The sequence below is a fragment of the Theropithecus gelada genome, chromosome 15 (assembly GCF_003255815.1).
Source record: "Theropithecus gelada isolate Dixy chromosome 15, Tgel_1.0, whole genome shotgun sequence".
Lineage (NCBI taxonomy): Eukaryota > Metazoa > Chordata > Mammalia > Primates > Cercopithecidae > Theropithecus > Theropithecus gelada.
The window spans coordinates 8,943,388-8,963,736 of NC_037683.1; the positions used below are offsets into that span (position 1 = coordinate 8,943,388).

Sequence of the window (20,349 nt, forward strand, 5' to 3'; positions counted from 1 at the left end):
AAAAAAAAAAAAAAAAAATATATATATATATATATGTGTGTGTGTGTGTGTATATATATATATATATATGAAAACTCTCCAACATTAACTCTTCCTATATTATGTTGTTATTAATATTGTTGGTTTTGGGATTCATATTAGATGTGTGTGAAATTTCTCATTCTGTTCTGCATGCCTCATAACTTCTTTTTCTTAGATTTCATTTCCTATATATTACATATGGTGTAACTTTGTCAGCTACTTCATGAAGTCTCTTCAAATTATTCTGCTATTTAACTCATCTATTGAATTTTAAAATTTCAATGACTGTGTTTTTTATTTCTAGAAGTTCCATTTTATTCTTTTGAAGATATATCTGATCTATATTTATAGCATCTTACTATTTTCTTATGATTCCTGTTGCATCTTTTACTTCCTTAATCCTTCAGAATGTTATTTTGTTGTCATTGTTGTTGTCGTTTCTGAGAGAGGGTCTTATTCTGTCACCTAAGCCCAGGCTGAAGTACAGTGTGACAATCATAGCTTACTATAGCCTATAGCCTCGAACTCCCAGGCTCAAGTGATCCTCCCACCTCAACCTCTGGAGGAGCTAGGACTACAGCTATACACCACTATGCCCTGCTTATTTTTAAATTTTTTTGTAGAAATGGGGTCTCACTATGTTACCTAGGCTGGTCTCAAACTCCTGGCCTCAAGTGATCCTCCCACGTCAGCCTCCTATAGTGCTGGGATTACAGGTGTCAGCCGCTGTGCCTGGCCTGTTGTTCTTACATTTTCTTTCACGTTGTTCTTTTAGCTCAGGTTCTTATGGTAATCATTTTTCTTACAATCGCATCAGCTCTCATGGTGGTTTATTTCCTTGTGCATTTATATTATTATTACCTTTCTTGCGTGAGCCTAACTTTGACAGAGATTGTTTTTTCTCTGGGAATCTTATAAAAACAGGATTGTAGAAGTCCCCCCCAGTGAGGTTTTATGGTGTTTCTGCCAGACAACCTGAAACTAATTTTTATGTTAATTTCTTGGCTTGGGGAATCTCACACCATCTGTACCCGTACAGGCTGAAGCTTTTGTGTTTTGGAAGACACTCTTCCCCTACTCCACAGCTTAAGACCTACATAAGCTTCCTGGTCTTCTGTGGTCACGAGAAGTTTCTCTAGTTATTTCCCGCATCTAAAAGAAAGAAGACAAAACTAACACTGAGGTTAACGTAGGAAGGGCTTGTAGTCTTACATATTTACTTCATTGACAGTATATTCCTGAATAACATGATAACATGTGTAAGTTTTTTTTTTTTTTGAGATGGAGGCTTGCTCTTGTTGCCCAGGCTGGAGTGCAGTGGCACAGTCTCGGCTCACTACAGCCTCTGCCTCCCGGGTCCAAGCGATTCTCCTGCCTCAGCCTCCCAAGTAGCTGGGATTACAGGCGCTTGCCACCATGCCCAGCTGATTTTTGTATTTTTAGTAGAGACCAGGTTTCATCGTATTGGTCAGACTGGTCTCGAACTCCTGACCTCAGGTGATCCACCCACCTTGGCCTCCCAAAGTGCTGGGATTATAGGTGTGAGCCACCGCGCCCAGCTACTTGGGAGACTGAGACAGGAGAATCGCTTGAACCTGGGAGGTGGAGGTTGCAGTGAGCCGAGATCATGCCACTGCACTCCAGCCTGGGCAATAAGAGCAATACTCTGTCTCAAAAGTAAGAATAATCAATTTCAAACCTACCGTAATGAAAAACTCAAGTCTCTTGCCAATGACCATGCGTTAGAAACCAGGAGGGAAGCGGGGGGGCCAAGTCTTGGAAACCATCATTTACATCTTAGCAGGATCTCCAAGCTCGTGCTGAATTTCTACCAGCCTTCCTTGGAGGCTTGTCAACATCGTGATGAGAAATATCAGCATTGGCCTCTTCTCCTTTAGCAGAAATTGTCACTCACCTTGAGTAAATAGATATTTCAAATAAGGCAACCAGAGCATAGGGAAACAGAAGACCTTTTCTTAAAACTGTTTAGCAAGTGCATGGGCCATGTGGAATTGAGATACTGGTCTCACTGGCAATCTTTCCCGGTTCTCTCATTCTATTTCAGTGGCCCTCCGCCTACAATACTGGAGCTAGAAAGTTGTAAGACTGTTTTCAAAAAAAAAAAAAAAAAGTCAGGAAATTGCTGGAATAGTTCAAGCATATTTCTTTGGTTAACTTATTTTGAAGTTTTTCTCTGTTTTGTATTCTAGCTGCCCTTATAATTTATCAAAGACAGACTCATTGTTTTGGCAAGCTCCTGGTCTGGAAGTCTCCAACAAAAACTCACAGCACTCTATCTGAATAGGAATTTTTAAACGCATTCTTAGTCTGGAAATTGAAAATGTATTCTAGATACAACAGTTTGCTGGGAAATTTAAACAATGCCGTTTATCATACAACAACTTTGCTCTGGACAAAGAGCTTTTTCATCTCTTCGTTATTGTCCCTTCTACTCCATTAGCTTTTCAGAGCTTTTTTTTTTTTTTTTTAAATTAATTAATTAATTTTTTTTTTTTTTTTTTGAGACAGAGTCTTACTCTGTTGCTCAGGCTGGAGTGCAGTGGCTGCAATCTCGGCTCAGTGCAACCTTTGCCTCCCAGGTTCAAGTGATTCTCCTGCCTCAGCCTCCTAGGAGCAGGGACTACAGGCATGCACCACCACACTCAGCTAATTTTTGTATTTTTTAGTAGAGATGGGGTTTCACCATATTGGCCAGGCTAGTCTGAAACTCCTGGCCTCAAGTGACATGCCCACCTCAGCCTCACAAAATGCTGGGATTACAGGCATGAGCCACTGCGGCCAGCCTTTTTTTTTTTTTTTAATTTGGTTCACTTCTAGGTTATGTAAAGCATATTTCTTTGGTTAACTTATTTTGAAGTTTTTCTCTGTTTTGTGTTTTAGCTGCCCTTATAAATTTGTCAAAGGCAAACTCTGATAAACTTAAAAAAAATTTTTTTTTTTTGAGATGGAGTCTCACTCTGTCACCAGGCTGGAGTGCAGTGGCGTGATATCTCAGCTCACTGCAACCTCCGCCTCCTGGATTCAAGCGATTCTCATGCCTCAGCCTCCCGAGTAGCTGGGATTACAAGCATGTGCCACCACACCCAGCTAATTTTTGTATTTTTAGTAGAGACGGGGTTTCACCATGTTGGCCAGGCTGGTCTTGAACTCCTAGCCTCATGATCCGCCCACCTCAGCCTCCCAAAGTGCTGGGATTACAGGCATGAACCACTGAGCCCAGCCAACTTTAAAAATTCTTGAAAGTTATATATACATTTATTTCATCTTATTAAATATTACTTTACATTGTTAAAACAGGATATACATAGCTCATCAAGAGTGTGACATAATATTTACCCAGTGATTTGTTTGTTTCAAATTATTTTAAATTATTGACTATTATAAACAGCACTGGTGGGTATCTTTTGTTATTGTATCATTAGGATAAATTTTCAGAAGCAGAATTTTTGGGTCAAAGACTAGAGTAAAATTCGTTTTATTCCCTTTTTTTTTTTTTTTCCCCCCTTGAGACAGAGTCTTACTCTGTCCCCCAGGCTGGAGTGCAGTGGCATGATCTTGGCTCACTGCAGCCTCTGCCTCCCGGGTTCAAGCGATTCTCCTGCCTCAGCCTCCCAAGTAGCTGGGACTACAGGCACGTGCCACCATGCCTGGCTAATTTTTGTATTTTTTACTAGAGACAGGGTTTCACAATGTTGGCCAGGCTGGTCTCGAACTCTTGACCTCAGGTGATCCACCCTGCCTCAGCTTCCCAAAGTGTTGGGATTACAGGCATGAGCCACCGCACCTGGCCATTAGTTTTATTTTTAACCATTGACAAATCCTCGAGAAATATGGAAGGATTTTCAGGGATTTCCAACAGGTTGCTATGTTTTCTGTTCTCAGAAATACCTAGAAATAGAAAATAATATCCAGTGGCCTCTACCTCATTTGTGTGCTATGAAAATACCAGTGCTTATTCTCATTTACCTGGCCACGTCTGAAAGTCACAATCCTCTAGTGGTTATCAGGAGCTGGAATGTGCAGAAACTTTTATTTCTTAAACCATACAATTCTATAAGTTTGAATTATCTACAGCAAACTTTTTTTTTTTTTTTTTTAAGCAGAAGGAAAAAGAACAAAAGGTGGCCAGATAACCCAGGTTGTGAAAGTGGCAAGTTTAATTTTGTCCACAAAATGAGGCCCGTGGCTTTGGTAGTTTGGGGAGGAGGGAATTGGGATCGATGCTGTGCTGGATTCTTGCTGTGTCCCTAGCTTCTGGGTGGCCGCCAGGCCCATCTGCCAGTCAGGAGGAGCTGCTGCGGGTTGCTGCTCACTGAATAATGATTACAGACATCCCGTCTGTGGGCAAAATAGTACATTCTTAGAGGAAAGGGAATAAAATCTAGATTGAGCCCCCTTTTCCATCCAGCCTAACATATAATTGGTTTCTTTTTGTGATAATGATGACATTAAATACTAAACATGCAGCTGTTCCAAAAAACGTTGTTTGGGCTACCAGTGATACTGTAAAATATTCCACATGGCTCTCCCCAAACTTTTGGTGACAAAAGATGGGCATTTATAATTTGTTATATCCTTTAAACAAAGGAAAAGTGGCTTTCCAAAAGCTCTGGACACTGCTGCTTTAAGTATTAGGTGGCTGCAAAAGTAACTGTGGTTTTTACCCTTCCATTCAGATGACAAAAACTACAATCACTTTTGCACCAACCTGTAAGTTTATCATTTAAGGAACAGCAATGTATAAAACCGAGAGATCTGGGGCCGTGTTAAAAACTTAGTAAGTCTCATTATTCATTCGATTAATGTATAAATAGAACCAGTCTATATTTGCTCATCTGGTTAAAAGGTCAAAAGCCATAGGCAGCCTTGAAAAATGATGCAAGAGGACCAGGAGCGGTGGCTCACGCCTGTAATCCCAGCACTTTGGGAGACCAAGGCAGGCGGATCACAAGGTCAGGAGATCGAGACCATCCTGGCTAACAAGGTGAAACCCCATCTCTACTAAGAATACAAAAAACTAGCTGGGCATGGTGGCAGGCGCCTGTAGTCCCAGCTACTCGGGAGGCTGAGGCAGGAGAATCACTTGAACCTGGGAGGCAGAGGTTGCAGTGAACTGAGATCACGCCACTGCACTCCAGCCTGGGCGACAGAGTGAGACTGTCTCACTAGAAAAAAGAAAAGAAAAGAAAAGAAAAGAAAAGAAAAGAAAAGAAAAAAGGTGATGTGAGAGTATAACTTGGAAAGATGCAAGGTTATACCTTGGTTATACCACGTGCCTCATGTGAAATGAGCAAGTTTCTTAGTACACTTGTATTCTCTGCTTATGACAATTGAGACACTGCCAAAAGTGTTACTCTCCTTAATATTTTGAAATATTAAGGAAGAAGTATTGAATTAAACAGGCCTGGCATAGTGCCTCATGCCTGTAATCCCAGCACTTGGGGAGGCTCAGGTGGGAGGGTCGCCTGAGCCCAGGAGTTTGAGGCTGCAGTGAGCTGTAATGGTGCCACTGCACTCCAGTCTGGGTAACAGAGGGGGACCCTGTCTTAAAAATTAAAAATTGAGCTAAACAGGAAATAGCCACACATTTAGGCCATGCTAATAATCTAAATTTAGCTAACTGAATGGATGATGGTATTTTCGTCTTTTTTTTTTTTTTTTTGAGATGGAGTCTTGCTCTGTCACCCAGGCTGGAGTGCAGTGGCGGGATCTCAGCTCGCTGCAAGCTCCGCCTCCCGGGTTCACGCCATTCTCCTGCCTCAGCCTCCCGAGTAGCTGGGACTACAGGTGCTTGCCACCTCGCCCGGCTAGTTTTTTTGTATTTTTTAGTAGAGACGGGGTTTCACTGTGTTAGCCAGGATGGTCTCGATCGCCTGACCTCGTGATCCGCCCGTCTCGGCCTCCCAAAGTGCTGGGATTACAGGCTTGAGCCACCGCGCCCGGCCACGGTATTTTTGTCTTTAAACCCATTAGAATTTCAAAATATTGGGCTACAGTTCAGTTTCTAAAATATTATTTTCTTTATTTAGAAACTGTGACTCTGACCTTTTAGGCAGTATGGCGTAGTTCCATAATGATGTTGAGAATGGACTATGTTAAGAATTACCAAGAAGTGGGCCGGATGTGGTGGCTCATGTCTGTAATCCCAGCACTTTGGGAGGCTGAGGCAGGCGGATCACTTGAGGTCAGGAGTTCGAGACCAGCCTGGACAACATGGTGAAACGCGTCTCTACTAAAAATACAAAAACTAGCCGGGCGAGGTGGCAGGTGCCTGTAGTCCCAGCTACTCGGGAGGCTGAGCCAGGAGAATCGCTTGAACCCAGGAGGCGGAGGTTGCAGTCAGCCGAGATCGCGCCACTGCACTCCAGCCTGGGTGACAGAGTAAGACTCTGTCTAAAAAAAAGAATTACCAAGAAGCGAAATCATGTATAAGCCATACATCCTTAGGCCTATTTGGACTTATCTGAGGGAGATTCCCAAGGGTTTGTCAAAAAATTCTCAAGTTTAAATTCTGTCTTCCTGTTGGACAACAAAAGTGGTATAGATCTGATTCTAAGACATCTGTGACCCAGCCTAGGCAGCGGGGGTTATTCTGGACTTTTTAGAATAGTATCTCGAAATTCTGTGGCACTGACTCATTGGAAGTAAAACAAGCCAACGCTCTGTACATCTTTCTGCCCTGTAGTAATGTTGCTGTAAGAGGCAGTGTCTTTATTCTCAGAATGGGAAATTTAATTTAATTGAAAGAATAGCTTATGGTCTGGTTTAGAATGGAAATACTATCTCTTTGAGGTAATAGTTGCTATTTTTAGACTGACTTTTAAAAATAGATGAGAAGTCATGATGTTTATTTGCTCCACTTAGTCTTAGCTATTAGGAGATAGTCTCCAAAATACCGTTAACAGTTATCCCAAATAAGTGCTCGAAAATACTTTACAAGATATTTTAAAGGGATTTGTCTCATAATGAGTAATTGATTCAACACTAGTTTTAGAGAAAAGCTCTTAAATTGCATTGTCAAATAAACAATTTACTAAACAGAAATAGATTTTCCATAGTGAAATCTGGTTAGAACAATGGTGCATTCCTAGGCCAGAGTTTCAGAAGTGGATATTAATTCAAAGCAGCTGGATGCAGGGACTGAGAAAAAGACAGCCCTGTGTTTTTGCTGCGGCTTTGGAGAATCTGATGTATCACAGTATTTTGCTGTCTTTGAAGGTTTCCCTATCCTTGTAGCCAGTGAGAGTGAGCAAGATTGTAGAAACAGATAGTCCTTCGCAATCATATGACCAAGCTTTTGCATGGAAGAAAAACTCCCGGAGAGACAGTCCTCCTTTAACATAAAAGGCAGACCCTCTAAAACATACTTCTTTGATTTATTTTCTTCTACACAGCTTACTTTCTAGGCTGAACTGTAGACACGTCGGTCCTTATTCAGCGTCTTCCACAGTTCATGTCTAGGGCCCTTGTTATGTTTTCAGGATTACTGCATAGAAACAGGGCAAAGGGCATCATGAATCTATTAGGAGGTAATATGCTTACAGAAGGAATTATGCAGCTAAAGCTAAAATATGATTAGGGATTCTGTGAGCTACAGGAAGAGGATCACAGCCACCTCCAACCAAATGGTGCTGGGTGGGGTACCTCTGGCACCAGCTTACATGGGTAAAATATTCTACTTGGGTGAGATATTCTAAAATACTGGTGTGAGTGGATTTATTGCCAGGAAGCTTTTATCTGCTCTCATGGGATGTGTGTGTGTGTGTATGTGTGTGTGCATGAAATACATGCATACATATATATATAATGATGACATTCTGATGTGATGCCTATTTGAGAACTTAAGTTATTTTAAAAACTCACTTAGATAGGATCTCCAAAATAAGTGAGGAAATTACCTCTTGACCTCTTGCTGTTCTTTACAGAAGAGATGAAGAAATCCCCACTGGATTTTGGTGAGACTTTCCGAGGAAGACTTGTGAATAAAATAGAGACTCTTTTAGAAATTTGAGGTCTAATGGGAATTTTTTTTAAACATTCATAACGAAATGATACATGATGAAACTATCAGCGGCTGAAGAGTTAATAGGGTGTTTGTGCTGGACGGGCTCAGGGAACAGATGGAATGCATGTAGGTGGGAAAGCTATTATTTAAACAGAGGAGGGCTACTGTGTATTGGAAGGGGGTGGATTTTTGAGGGTAGCTGGGTACTTAACATTTTGGGGCTAGACTAATATATTTACTAGTGGACACAGGAAGCAGCAGACGCCAAGGCATATGGTCAGGAAGGGAGTTAACAGGCCACCAACAAAGAGGAAGAATGTGGCAGCTGAAATCAACTGAGGGTAGATGAAAAGAGGATAAAATGGCACCGAGAGATCCAAAGGCCGTAAGAAACTCAAAAAACCTCAGTAATAAGGAAATGCATTTGGAAATACTGATATTGTTACCTTCATTTGGGAAGTGTTGACGTGTGAATAGGGAAGAAAATAAAGGAAGCAATTGTGAATTACCTGAGGCTTTCACCAGATGAGTATGAGTAAAATGTGTGAAGTGAAATTCAGGTTAAGCTTTCAAGTCACATAGGCAGGAAACCAATAAAGAAGATTGACGTGAAAAGAAGCCGATACTAAATGTTCCCAGCAAGCAGAAAGTGGAACAACTGCTTCAGCGTTCCTCTTTGGGTTGACGTTTGAATGTTTCTATGTGTTTCTTTTCTTCCTTTCTTTCTCTCTTTTTCTTTCTCTCTTTCTGTTTCATTCTTTTTTTTTTTTTTGAGAGGGAGTCTCACTTGTCGCCCCGGCTAGAGTGCAGTGGTGTGATCTCAGCTCACTGCAGCCTCTCGGGTTCAAGTGATTCTCCTGCCTCAGCCTCCTGAGTAGCTGGGACTACAGGTGCATGCCACCACACCCAGCTAATTTTTGTATTTTTAGTAGAGACAGGGTTTCGTCATGTTAGCCAGGATGGTCTCAATCTCTTGACCTCGTCATCCGCCCGCCTCAGCCTCCCAAAGTCCTGGGATTACAGGCGTGAGCCACCACGCCCGGCCTCTTTCATTCTTTCTTCCCTTTCTTTCTCACTTTTCTTCCTTTCTGTCTGTCTGTCTTTTCCTTGTCTTTCTGATTTTCTTTCTTTCACGATTAGGTCTTAATTTTCTTGTTTTTGTTTGTTTGGTGTTTTGTTTTTTGAAACAGTCTTGCTGTTACCCAGGCTGGAGTGCAGTGGCGCAGTCACAGCTCACTACAGACTCAACCTCCTGAGCTCAAGCAATCCTCCCACCTCAGCCTCCCGAGTAGCTGAGACCACAGGCACACATCACCACACCTGACTAATTTATTTTTTATTATTATTTTTTGACACAGGGTCTCGCTCTGTTGCCCGGGCTGGAGTGCAGTGGTAGTGATCATAGCTCACTGCAGCCTCAGCCTCCCAGGCTCAAGCAATCCTCCTGCCTCAGCCTCCTGAGTAGCTGGGACTACAGGCACATACCACCATGCCCAGATAATTTTTGTATTTTTTTGTGGAGAGAGGGGTCTCACCATGTTGCCCAGGCTGGTCTTGATTTCCTGGGCTCAAGCAATCTGCCTACCCGGGCCTCCTGTAGAGCTGGGATTACAGGTGTGATCTACCACACTCAGCCAGGTCTTAATTTTCTATAACAGTGGTTCAGTAAAACAAAACAAAAACAAGCAAACAAACAGTTGCCCTGGTTATGTTGGAAAACAGCCCATTTCCTGTTGTGTTTTTGGCTCAAAACCCTATCTTCATCTGGCAGGAGGTAGTTTTTTGCCTTGTGTGGACCTCAAATTGTATTAGAGATTCACGAGATAAAAATTTATCGAAATAGTACCACAGTGCTATATGAATCTGAGGTGGTATTAACAACATAACCTCTTGTACTTCTGGATGACTTTAGAGTTTATAGACATTCCTGTTTGAACTTTCAAATCGATTCTGCAACTAATCAACAATTGTTGCCCCTTTTTTAGGTATGTGATTAATCAGAATATGAATTAGAGAAAAATAAAATTGCAAATTATTGATTTTTGAGGAGAAAAGTAATGCAGTAAAACATAAAATAGCACCCCTCAAAAAACATAAAAAGCATAAAGAAGGTGCCATACTTATTGCCTCTTTAGCATATATACTAAATATAAACATGGTGGAGAGCTTTAGAAAGGTCTCCTTAGGTCAGTGGTTCATATGCCTTTTTAGTTCATGAACGCCATTGAGAATTGGGTTTAAAAATTTGTGGATTTGCCAGCCAGGCGCCGTGGTTCATGCCTATAATCCCAGCACTTTGGAAGGCTGAGGCAGGTGGATTGCTTGAGTCGAGGAGTTCAAGACCAGCCTGGGCAATGTGGTAAGATCTCATCTCTACAAAAAAATAAATAATTAGCCTAGCATGGTGGTGCATGCCTGTAGTCCCAGCTACTTGAGAGGCTGAGGTAAGAGTGCCACTGCACTCCAGCCTGGGTGACAGAGGGAGACCCTGTCTCAAAAAAAGAAAAAAAAAATTGTGGATTTCTCATTGCCTCCTCAAAAATATATATATACATGTGTATATGAGCAGAGGTTCCCACAAGGATCCTCCAGGTAATGTGAATTGCCCAAGTGCAGACAATATAGAATGGTGTGTCAAACTAGAAGGCACACACCACATTAAGACAATAGGGAATGGTGGATTTTTATACAAACTAGGATGCACATTGCTTACCTGAAGTAAATTCAATTCAGAACATTAAAAAATAGCACCTGCTGAATACATTTGAGGTAAGTCTGACCCTTAGGCATCCCAGTGTGCAGTTCTAGGCGTTTATTGATTGCACCCAGGCTTTTATTTATGATGTATAAACGTGGGAGTATTCTTGTTTTTGCCCTAAGGCCCGACAGCAAGCTCAAATACGTCACCAAATGGCAGAGGACAGCAAAGCAGATTACTCATCCATTCTCCAGAAATTCAACCATGAGCAGCATGAATATTACCATACTCACATCCCCAACATCTTCCAGGTAAATCCTGAACATCTCTCAGATTTCATGTTTTATGCTTTGCTTTCCTTAGAAACATGATACTTCTGAATCATGATTGCTGGGTTTGTATTCTGAGTCTTTATATGTAATTCCAAATTTCCACTATTTTTTTTTTTTTTTTTTTTTGAGACAGAGCTTGCTTTGTCACCCAGGCTGGAGTGCAATGGAGCAGTCTTGGCTCACTGCAACCTCTGCCTCCTAGATGCAAGTGACTCTCCTGCCTCAGCCTCCTGAGTAGCTGGGACTACAGGCAAGCACCACTGCGCCCAGCTAATTTTTGTATTTTTAGTGGAGACGGGGTTTCGCCATGTTGGCCAGGCTGGTCTCAAAGTCCTGACCTCAGGTGATCCGCCTACTTCGGCCTCTCAAAGTGCTGGGATTACAGACCTGAGCCACTGTGCCCGGCCCTTTTTTTTTTTTTTTTTTTGAGACTGTCTCACTCTGTTGCCCAGGCTGGAGTGCAGTGCACAATCACGACCCACTGCAGCTTTGAACTCCTGGGCTCAAGGGATCAAGGGATCCTTCAACTTCAGCCTCCTAAGTAGATGGAACTATAGGCATGCACCACCGTGCCCTGCTAATTTTTAAAGTTTTGTAGAGATAGGGTCTTGCTATGTTGCCCAGGATGGCCTCAAATTCCTGGACTCAAGCAATTCTCCAGCCTTGGCCTCCCAAAGTGCTAGGATTATAGGCATGATAAATCATTTTTTAAGGCATCTAGATCAAGCATTGACTAGCAATATGAATGAAATATAATAATCTCAAGATTAATCAGTAAACTTTGCAAACTTCCATAGTTTGCACCTGCAGCCAATTATTTGTCAGTCTTTTTTCTTTTTTCTTCTTTTGAGACGGGATCTCACTCTGTCGCCCAGGCTGGAATGCAGTGGCACAGTCTCAGCTCACTGCAACATTTGCCTCCCAGGTTCCAGCGATTCTCCTTCCTCAGCCTCCAGAGTAGCTGAGATTACAGGCACCTGCCACCATACCCAGCTACTTTTTTTGTATTTTTAGTAGAGACAGGGTTTCACCATGTTGGCCAGGCTGGTCGCGAACTCCTGACCTCAGGTGTTCCCCCCGTCTCAGCCTCCCAAAGTGCTGGGATTACAGGCATGAGCCACCACGCCTATTTGTCAGTCTTAAACTATGATTCTCTCATTAATACTCTCTCTGCTAAAGGGATGATTATGGTTATAAAAATGCCAGCTTAACTATAGAAGTCAAAGCAGCATTCACAGAGTTGTAGGATTTGAACAAACGACAGTTGTTTCTTTTGGATTGTTTTCTTTTGCTCGTGTTAGGTTGTCAAAAATGGTATGAGAAAAGACAGACATATGTTCTCCCATTTTACAGATCTTTTGCAACTTTGAGTCCAATTGTAGAAAAAAATAATAAATATTTGCTTCTTGGTGTCTACACACACAGCAAACAAGTCCTTCTAAATTATAGTTGGAAGGTACACCAATCTGTATTGAGTTGAGACAGTTAACTAAATATTGTGCTTTTGGTAAAAGCTAAAGTGGTAGATTAAAGATGGAGAAAATGTTTGAGGTAGATTACAAATAGTGTTAATAATAAAACTATTGGCCACGTATGGTGGCTTAAGCTTGTAATCCCAGCACTTTGGAGGCCTAGGTGGGTTGATCACCTGAGGTAAGGAGTTGGAGACCAGCCTGGCCAACATGTCAAAACCCCGTGTCTACTAAAAATACAAAAAATTAGCCAGGTGCGGTGGTGGAGGCCTGTAATCCCAGCTACTCGGGAGGCTGAGGCAGGAGAATGGCGTGAACACAGGAGGCAGAGGTTGCAGTGAGCCAAGATCGCACCACTGCACTCCAGCCTGGGCGACAAGAGCAAAACTCCGTCTCAAAAAAACAAAAAGAAAAACAACAAAAAAAACTATTGAGTTTGGCATTCTTACTAAAATTAGAATGGAATTGTGCAAAGCATATATTTGGGCAGCCTAACATGTCTAGTAATTTATAAAATAAGTGTACAGCTGGGTAATATGGAGGCTCCATATACTTATGGCCACTCTAACTCTAACCCATTTTTTCTTTAGAGAACTTGTTAGAGGTAACAATGCTGCCGAAAAACAGCTTCATTTAATAATAATGGACCAAACTTATTTTATACAAAATCTAATGTTACAGAAAATCCAAGAGATGGAGGAAAGGAGGATTGTGAGAATTGGAGAGTCCATGAAGACATATGCAGAGGTTGATCGGCAGGTGATCCCAATCATTGGGAAGTGCCTGGATGGAATAGTAAAAGCAGCCGAATCAATTGATCAAAAAAATGTAAGTATTGCCATTTGGGCTTCATTGATAATTATTTGCAGATCCATTATTTCTCCCCGCCCCCTTTCCATATGACCTCATGTAATCATCTCATGGTGGGTAGTTGCTTTCAGTGGTCACACGGGCTCTGTGTCTTGGATTTAGCTGCATAATCCTTTTTTTTTTTTTTTTTTTTTTTGAGACGGAGTCTCACTCTGTCGCCCAGGCTGGAGTGCAGTGGCTGGATCTCAGCTCACTGCAAGCTCCGCCTCCCGGGTTTACGCCATTCTCCTGCCTCAGCCTCCCGAGTAGCTGGGACTACAGGCGCCCGCCACCTCGCCCGGCTAGTTTTTTGTATTTTTTAGTAGAGACAGGGTTTCACCGTGTTAGCCAGGATGGTCTCGATCTCCTGACCTCGTGATCCACCCGTCTCAGCCTCCCAAAGTGCTGGGATTACAGGCTTGAGCCACCGCACCCGGCCCATAATTCCTTTTTTGGAAAACACATTTAAGTGTAAATTGTGTAAGACATGACAGAATTGAATTGAAGTATTTCCTGGAAAAAGGTAAAGGCTTTGTTTCCTCTAAGACAGAGTTTCTTTCTCTTTGTCTTTTTTTTTTTTCTTTTTGAGATGGAGTCTCACTGTGTTGCCCAGGCTGGAGTGCAGTGGTGTGATCTCAGCTCACTGCAACCTCCACCTCCTGGGTTCAAGCGAGTCTTCTGCCTCAGCCTCCTGAGTAGCTGGGACTACAGGTGTGTGCCACCACTCCCGGCCAGTTTTTTGTATTTTTAGTAGAGACAGGGTTTCACCATATTGGCCAGGCTGGTATCGAACTCCTGACCTCAGGTGATCCGCCCACCTCAGCCTCCCAAAGTGTTGGGATTACAGGTGTGAACCACTGCACTCAGCCAAAACAGGGTTTCTTCAGGCACTTTTGACATTATCTTACGCCAGATCATTTTTCTTGCTGGAGGCGTTTCAGGATATTTAGCAGCATCTCTGGCCTCTACCCAGCAGAGGCCAGTAGCACTCCCCGAGTTGTGACAATCAAAATGTCTCCACACATTGCCACATGTCTCCTGGGAGGGCAAAGTCTTCTCTGGTTGAGAATACTGCTTCAGGGCAGTGTTATCCATCTGAATTCCTAGAGACCTATTTCTCTCAATAAAAATATCAACTAGAACACCAGCAGAGGCTTTTACTGTTAATTTGAAGACACAAATATTTAACATAAAAGTTATGCTACTGACCGGGCACGGTGGCTCACATTGTGACCCCCAGCACTTTGGGAGGCCAAGTTGGGTGGATCATTTGATGCCAGGAGTTCAAGACCATCCTGGCCAACATGGCGAAACCCCATCTCTACTAAAAATACAAAAATTAGCTGGGCGTGGTGGTACATCCCTGTAGTCTCAGCTACTTGGGAGGCTGAGGCACGAAAATTGCTGGAATTCCGGAGGCAGAGGTTGCAGTGAGCTGAGATCATGTCACTGCACTCCAGCCTGAGCGACAGAGTGAGACTCTGTCTCAAAAACAAACAAACAAAAAAATCAGAAAACAATAGTTCTAAATTCTAAAAGCTCAAATGAAAAGCTCAAATGATGCCTTCTGAGAAGAATGAAAAAAGCTGACCAGCTGTGGTGACTCATGCCTGTAATCCCAGCACTTTGGGAAGCCGAGGCGGGCGGATCACCCCTGAGGTCAAGAATTTGAGACCAACCTGGCCAACATGGCGAAACCCCATCTCTACTAAAAATACAAAAATTAGCTGAGCGTGGTGGTGCACACCTGTAATCCCAGCTACTCGGGAGGCTGAGGCAGGAGAATCGCTTAAACCTGGGAGACGGAGGTTGCAGTAAGGCGAGATGACGCCACTGCACTCCAGCCTGGGTGACAGAGTGAGACTCTGTCTCAAAAAAAAAAAAAAAAAAGCTACTAGGAAAAAAGTTATTATCAATTAATACAATTTTGTTAGTTATCATCTGTATGAGGTCATCGTAATTCATTGTTTTAAAAGTGTTCGCATGCTTCTGAATGTATTTATATGCTTGTGGGTATAATTTCAGGATTCACAGCTGGTAATAGAAGCTTATAAATCAGGGTTTGAGCCTCCTGGAGACATTGAATTTGAGGATTATACTCAGCCAATGAAGCGCACTGTGTCAGATAACAGCCTTTCAAATTCCAGAGGAGAAGGCAAACCAGACCTCAAATTTGGTGGCAAATCCAAAGGAAAGTTATGGCCGTTCATCAAAAAAAATAAGGTACTGATGGTTGGCGCGTGAAACAAGTTTTCTAAGGTGTGGAGATTTTGACTTGATCTTTTAGTCTTAGAAAAGCTAAGACCTTAAACCTGTAGTTTCAGAATGCAAAAGAAAAAGCTAGTGTGCTACTTTATGTTGAGACAGTATTTCTTTTTGGTGGTGGTATCTTTGCCATGGCCCTGTGTCTTATTTCAGATGCATTATCCTCGTACCGTGACACCCACACTAACAGAGTACTGACCTCTCCACCATTTCGCCTCATGCCTTTCCCTCCTTCCTCTCCTAGACTGCTGGTTCCCTTGGCTGGGAGAGAGGATGTAGTGCGAAATTCCTGTAACACTTTATCCACACATCTACTGGAAATTGTTACCATGTCAATAACTTGGTTTTGAATTCATGTTAACATGTGTATCCATGAACATTTTCATTTTCTTCATAGTGTGACACATAGGTGCATGGCAGCATTAACCTGGGGACGTAGAATATGATCAAGGCAACGTTACTGCTTTAACTTCAGAATGACTTCCTATTTATTAATTTGAACAGACTGCTGTTTCCACAACCTTAGCCTTGAAGGTCTTTCATTTTCTCCCATCAAGCTATGTCAGTTTAGGTGATGTAGAAATATTTACCCTCTGGCTTAAGCTGGTTTAGAATAACTAACTAGAGCTGTAGTTTGCATGGGAAAGTCTGCACGAGCTTCTTGTCAGGTATTTCTTGCTCTTCCGTCGCATTACTTACTAAACCTCCCAACTCTCATCATATTCTTCATTTAACCACCTCCTACATGTTTTCTTTTGGACCATGGCCTAAAATTTAATTGTTTGTGTTTTACTTGCGTTGGATTTCAAATATTATTTGATGCTTATTTTTGTTTTGTGTCTTCTTGTTTCTGATTTTTACTCTGTCACGGCTCCATCTCTTACATGTAGCTTATGTCCCTTTTAACATCCCCCCATCAGCCTCCCCCTCCCCCTCCTGCCTCTGCCTCACCCTCTGCTGTTCCCAACGGCCCCCAGTCTCCCAAGCAGCAAAAGGAACCCCTCTCCCACCGCTTCAACGAGTTCATGACCTCCAAACCCAAAATCCACTGCTTCAGGAGCCTAAAGCGTGGGGTAAGTTCTGCTCCGGAATCCTGTCTCTCTGGCGTGCTTTTGTTGCATGTTTGGTTGTGCATAACTAATTTTGTTTGTGAATGAATCCATTGTGTTTTCCCATAACATATAAAAAAGTTAAAAAAAAAAAAAACAACCATTATAGCTAGAAAGAAAAGCCAGAAAGAGGAAAGAGGAGGAAAGAAAGAAGGAAGCAGGATGGTTGGCAGAAAGGAGAAACAGGCAGCCCAGAGTTCTTTCTGTTTGTTTCTTTTTTTTTTTTTAATTATTATTTATTTATTTATTTATTTATTTTTGAGACAGAATCTCGCTCTGTCACCAGACTGGAGTGCAGTGGCATGATCTCGGCTCACTGCAACCTCCACCTTGCAGGTTTAAGCGATTCTCCTGCCTCAGCCTCCCGATTAGCTGGGATTACAGGCATACGCCACCACGCCCAGCTAATTTTTGTATTTTTAGTAGAGACGGCATTTCACCATGTTGGCCAGGATGGTCACGATCTCTTGACCTTGTGATCCGCCCGCCTCAGCCTTCCAACGTGCTGGGATTACAGGTGTGAGCCACTGCGCTCAGCCTTTTTTCTGTTTGTTTCTGGTACATTTTGGAAGGACTTTACCCCGCTTCCTCTTTAAAGCATCCAAGTCATGCAGTTTTTACCTTTATTTTACCAAAAAAAGAAACTTAGATTTCATTTATGAAACTAGCGACCTGAGGCTGGACGTGATGGCTCACACCTATAATCCTAGCACTTTGGGAAGCCAAAGCAGGAGGATTGCTTGAGCTCAGGAGTTCAAAACCAGCTTGGACAACATGGTGAGACCCCCATCTCTTAAAAATATATATATATATAAATAAATAGGATAAGCGCAGTGTCTCATGCCTGTAATCCTAGCACTTTGGGAGGCCGAGGCAGGAAGATCACTTGAGCTCAGGAGTTCAAGACCAGCCAGGACAACATAGTCAGACCCCATCTCTAAAAAAAAAAAGTAAATAAATAATGAAAACATAAAACTAGCAACCTATGAGATGAGGAATTGGAAGTGACTGTGTAAGTCAGAAAATATTGCCTTAATAATTACTGAAGCAATGTGAGTGTAATGAAGATACTTGCCTGAGCTACGCCTCAGGGTTGAAAGGTGGAGAGTCATAAGTCACAGTGGTTTCATTCGCTATTTTAGTGAGATTATAAGATGTCGATAAAATATCTGTTGATTGGAAGAGGCCTGATGCAGGATTTCTCTTTAAAGGATGAAACAATAAAAGTAGCTGACACTCACTGAGCGCTTACTGCGTGCAAAGCTCTGTTCTGTGTGCCCATTTACTTTTTTCCAGCCACCCTATGCAGCCCAGGTAGTACTCATATTTCCTTATTTCACTGCTAAGGAAATTGAGGTATAAAAAGTTGAAGGTGGGAAGATACAGAGTCGGATTTAGATCCGGGGAGTCTGATTAGAGTCTGAGATTCTGTGACATCCACATTCAGGGAGAAACTACTATGTTGACTCATAAGTGGATGTTATTAAGATTGAAGTTCGCTGTCCTCATTAAGATTGATGTCCTTACATCCCAGAGATAATGGAATCGATGCAGCCATCCAATGTAGATACAAGTTTCGTTTATAGAGAAAGATTGGCATAAAGCAATGTGTAGATTCCCAAATAATTCTCAACGGCCAGTCTAGTCTAAGCCTTCCCCAAATATCTTTTATAGTGAATATAAGAGTAAACAGATCTTTAGACCGGGCCCGGTGGCCCACTCCTGTAATCCCAGCGACGTTAACATATCCAGTAAGGTTTGCTCCTTTTTTTGGAAATCCGGCCCTGTGGGAGTTGCAATATAGTTGTAGTGGAATGCTTTATTGTACAAACATAAGTTTTACTTTTCCGTTCTGGACTCTCCAGTCAACTGACAGTTGGGTTACTTCTTTCCAAATAGTACCTGGTAGTGCCCCAAAGCCAGAGGTGGATATCAGCCTTTCTTGAGTGCCAGCTGACACATTGGCATGGGAAAGGATTCTAAACTACAGCTAATTAACTAGAGAAGAGATGTCCTTCTTAGACTTGGAATTAACAGCTGGTTACCAGGAAAAGAATAACAGTAGTCATTGTTAACCTGATAATCATATTTCCACAAAAACTACACTGTATAAAGAAGAGGCCTGGTGCAGTAGCTCATGCCTGTAATCCCAGCACTTTGGGAGGCCGAGGCAGGCGGATCACCTGAGGTCAGGAGTTCAAGACCAGCCTGACCAACATGGTGAAACCCCGTCTCTACTAAAAATACAAAAATTAGCCGGACATGTTAACGTCCGGAGACGTTACTCGGGAGCTACTTGGGAGACTGAGGCAGGAGACTCGGTTCAACCTGGGAAACGGAGGTTGCAGTGAGCTGAGATGGCGCCATTGCACTCCAGCCTGGGCAACAGAGCAAGACTCCGTCTCAAGAAAAAAACAAAAATAATAGCCAGGCCTGGTGGCATGTGCCTGTAGTCCTAGCTACTTGGGAAGCTGAGATGGGAGAATTGCTGGAGCCTAGGAGGCAAAGGTTGCAGTAAACCGACATATACCACTGTACTCTAGCCCGGGCAACAGAGTGAGACCCTTTCTCCAAAAAAAATAAATAAATAAAATAAAATAATGTAAATACATAATTGATAACAAGGTTATTATCAATACTTTTTAAAAATAGGGGACGAAACAATATTTCCTTATATGCAGAGTTCCTTTAATATGAGATTCTCGAATTTATAGTTGGTAGAATTATCTTGCTTTAGTGCTATCTATCATATCAGGTTAAGAATTAGAAATGTAATTTCCTAAAGATGTGAAAAAAGCCGTTGGTGGAAGGCAGAGTACAGCTTCAAAAGTGGATGACGGATTGAGCTGAGCTGTATAATTAGGACTTGAGGAATCTACAGCTTCTTGGCTCAACGATGCTGGCGTTTAGAACTCCACTCATTGTTAATCCAAGAATTTCCAAGACAAAGGTGTTTTTGCTAGACTGAAAGTTTCATATGAACTGTCAGTTAACCCATCTCTGCCGCTTTACCAAGCACTCATGTGTTATATTTATATATTATCTCTGTATTTTTTTGGACTCTCATGATGAATATTCATGATTGTTTACCATTTGTTTATGTGTCTATTCCAGTTTTCTCTTAACATTACGCAGTCTGTTGGCTGAAAATGGTTTGTGAATCTGTGGTTCATGGTATTCTCTAAATATTTAGAAAAATACCAAAGAATTCAGTAATCAATAAATGTAAGAAAAGGATGGGTAGAAGAAGATAGGCTGGGCGCTGTGGTGCACACCTGTAATCCCAGCACTTTGGGAGGCCGAGGTGGGTGGATCACGAGGTCAGGAATTTGAGACCAGCCTGACCAACATGGTGAAACCCCATCTCTACTAAAAATACAAAACTTAGCTGGGCATGGTGATGCACACCTGTAATCCCAGCTACTTGGGAGGCTGAGGCAGGAGAATTGCTTGAACCCAGGAGGTGGAGGTTGCAGTGAGCCAAGATAGGGCCACTGCACTCCAGCCTGGGTAACAGAGTGAGACTCCATCTAAAAATAAAAAAAATAATAAAAATAAAATTTAAAAAAAAGATATA

At 42.2% G+C, this 20,349-nt stretch overlaps 1 protein-coding gene across 10 annotated transcripts in view; it reads left to right on the forward strand.

Moving 5' to 3' along the window:
- The window catches only part of FNBP1 (formin binding protein 1), a 161,705-nt gene that overhangs the window by 108,994 nt on the left and 32,362 nt on the right, over positions 1–20,349 (forward strand). For 7 of the 10 annotated variants that reach the window (XM_025360746.1, XM_025360747.1, XM_025360750.1 and 4 more), the window contains exons 7-10: positions 10,928–11,056; positions 13,231–13,377; positions 15,424–15,621; positions 16,554–16,736. In XM_025360746.1, the coding sequence (XP_025216531.1) occupies positions 10,928–11,056; positions 13,231–13,377; positions 15,424–15,621; positions 16,554–16,736 (657 nt within the window). The remainder of the gene's footprint in view (positions 1–10,927; positions 11,057–13,230; positions 13,378–15,423; positions 15,622–16,553; positions 16,737–20,349) is intronic. The other 3 variants (XM_025360751.1, XM_025360752.1, XM_025360753.1) reach the window with 3 other exon arrangements.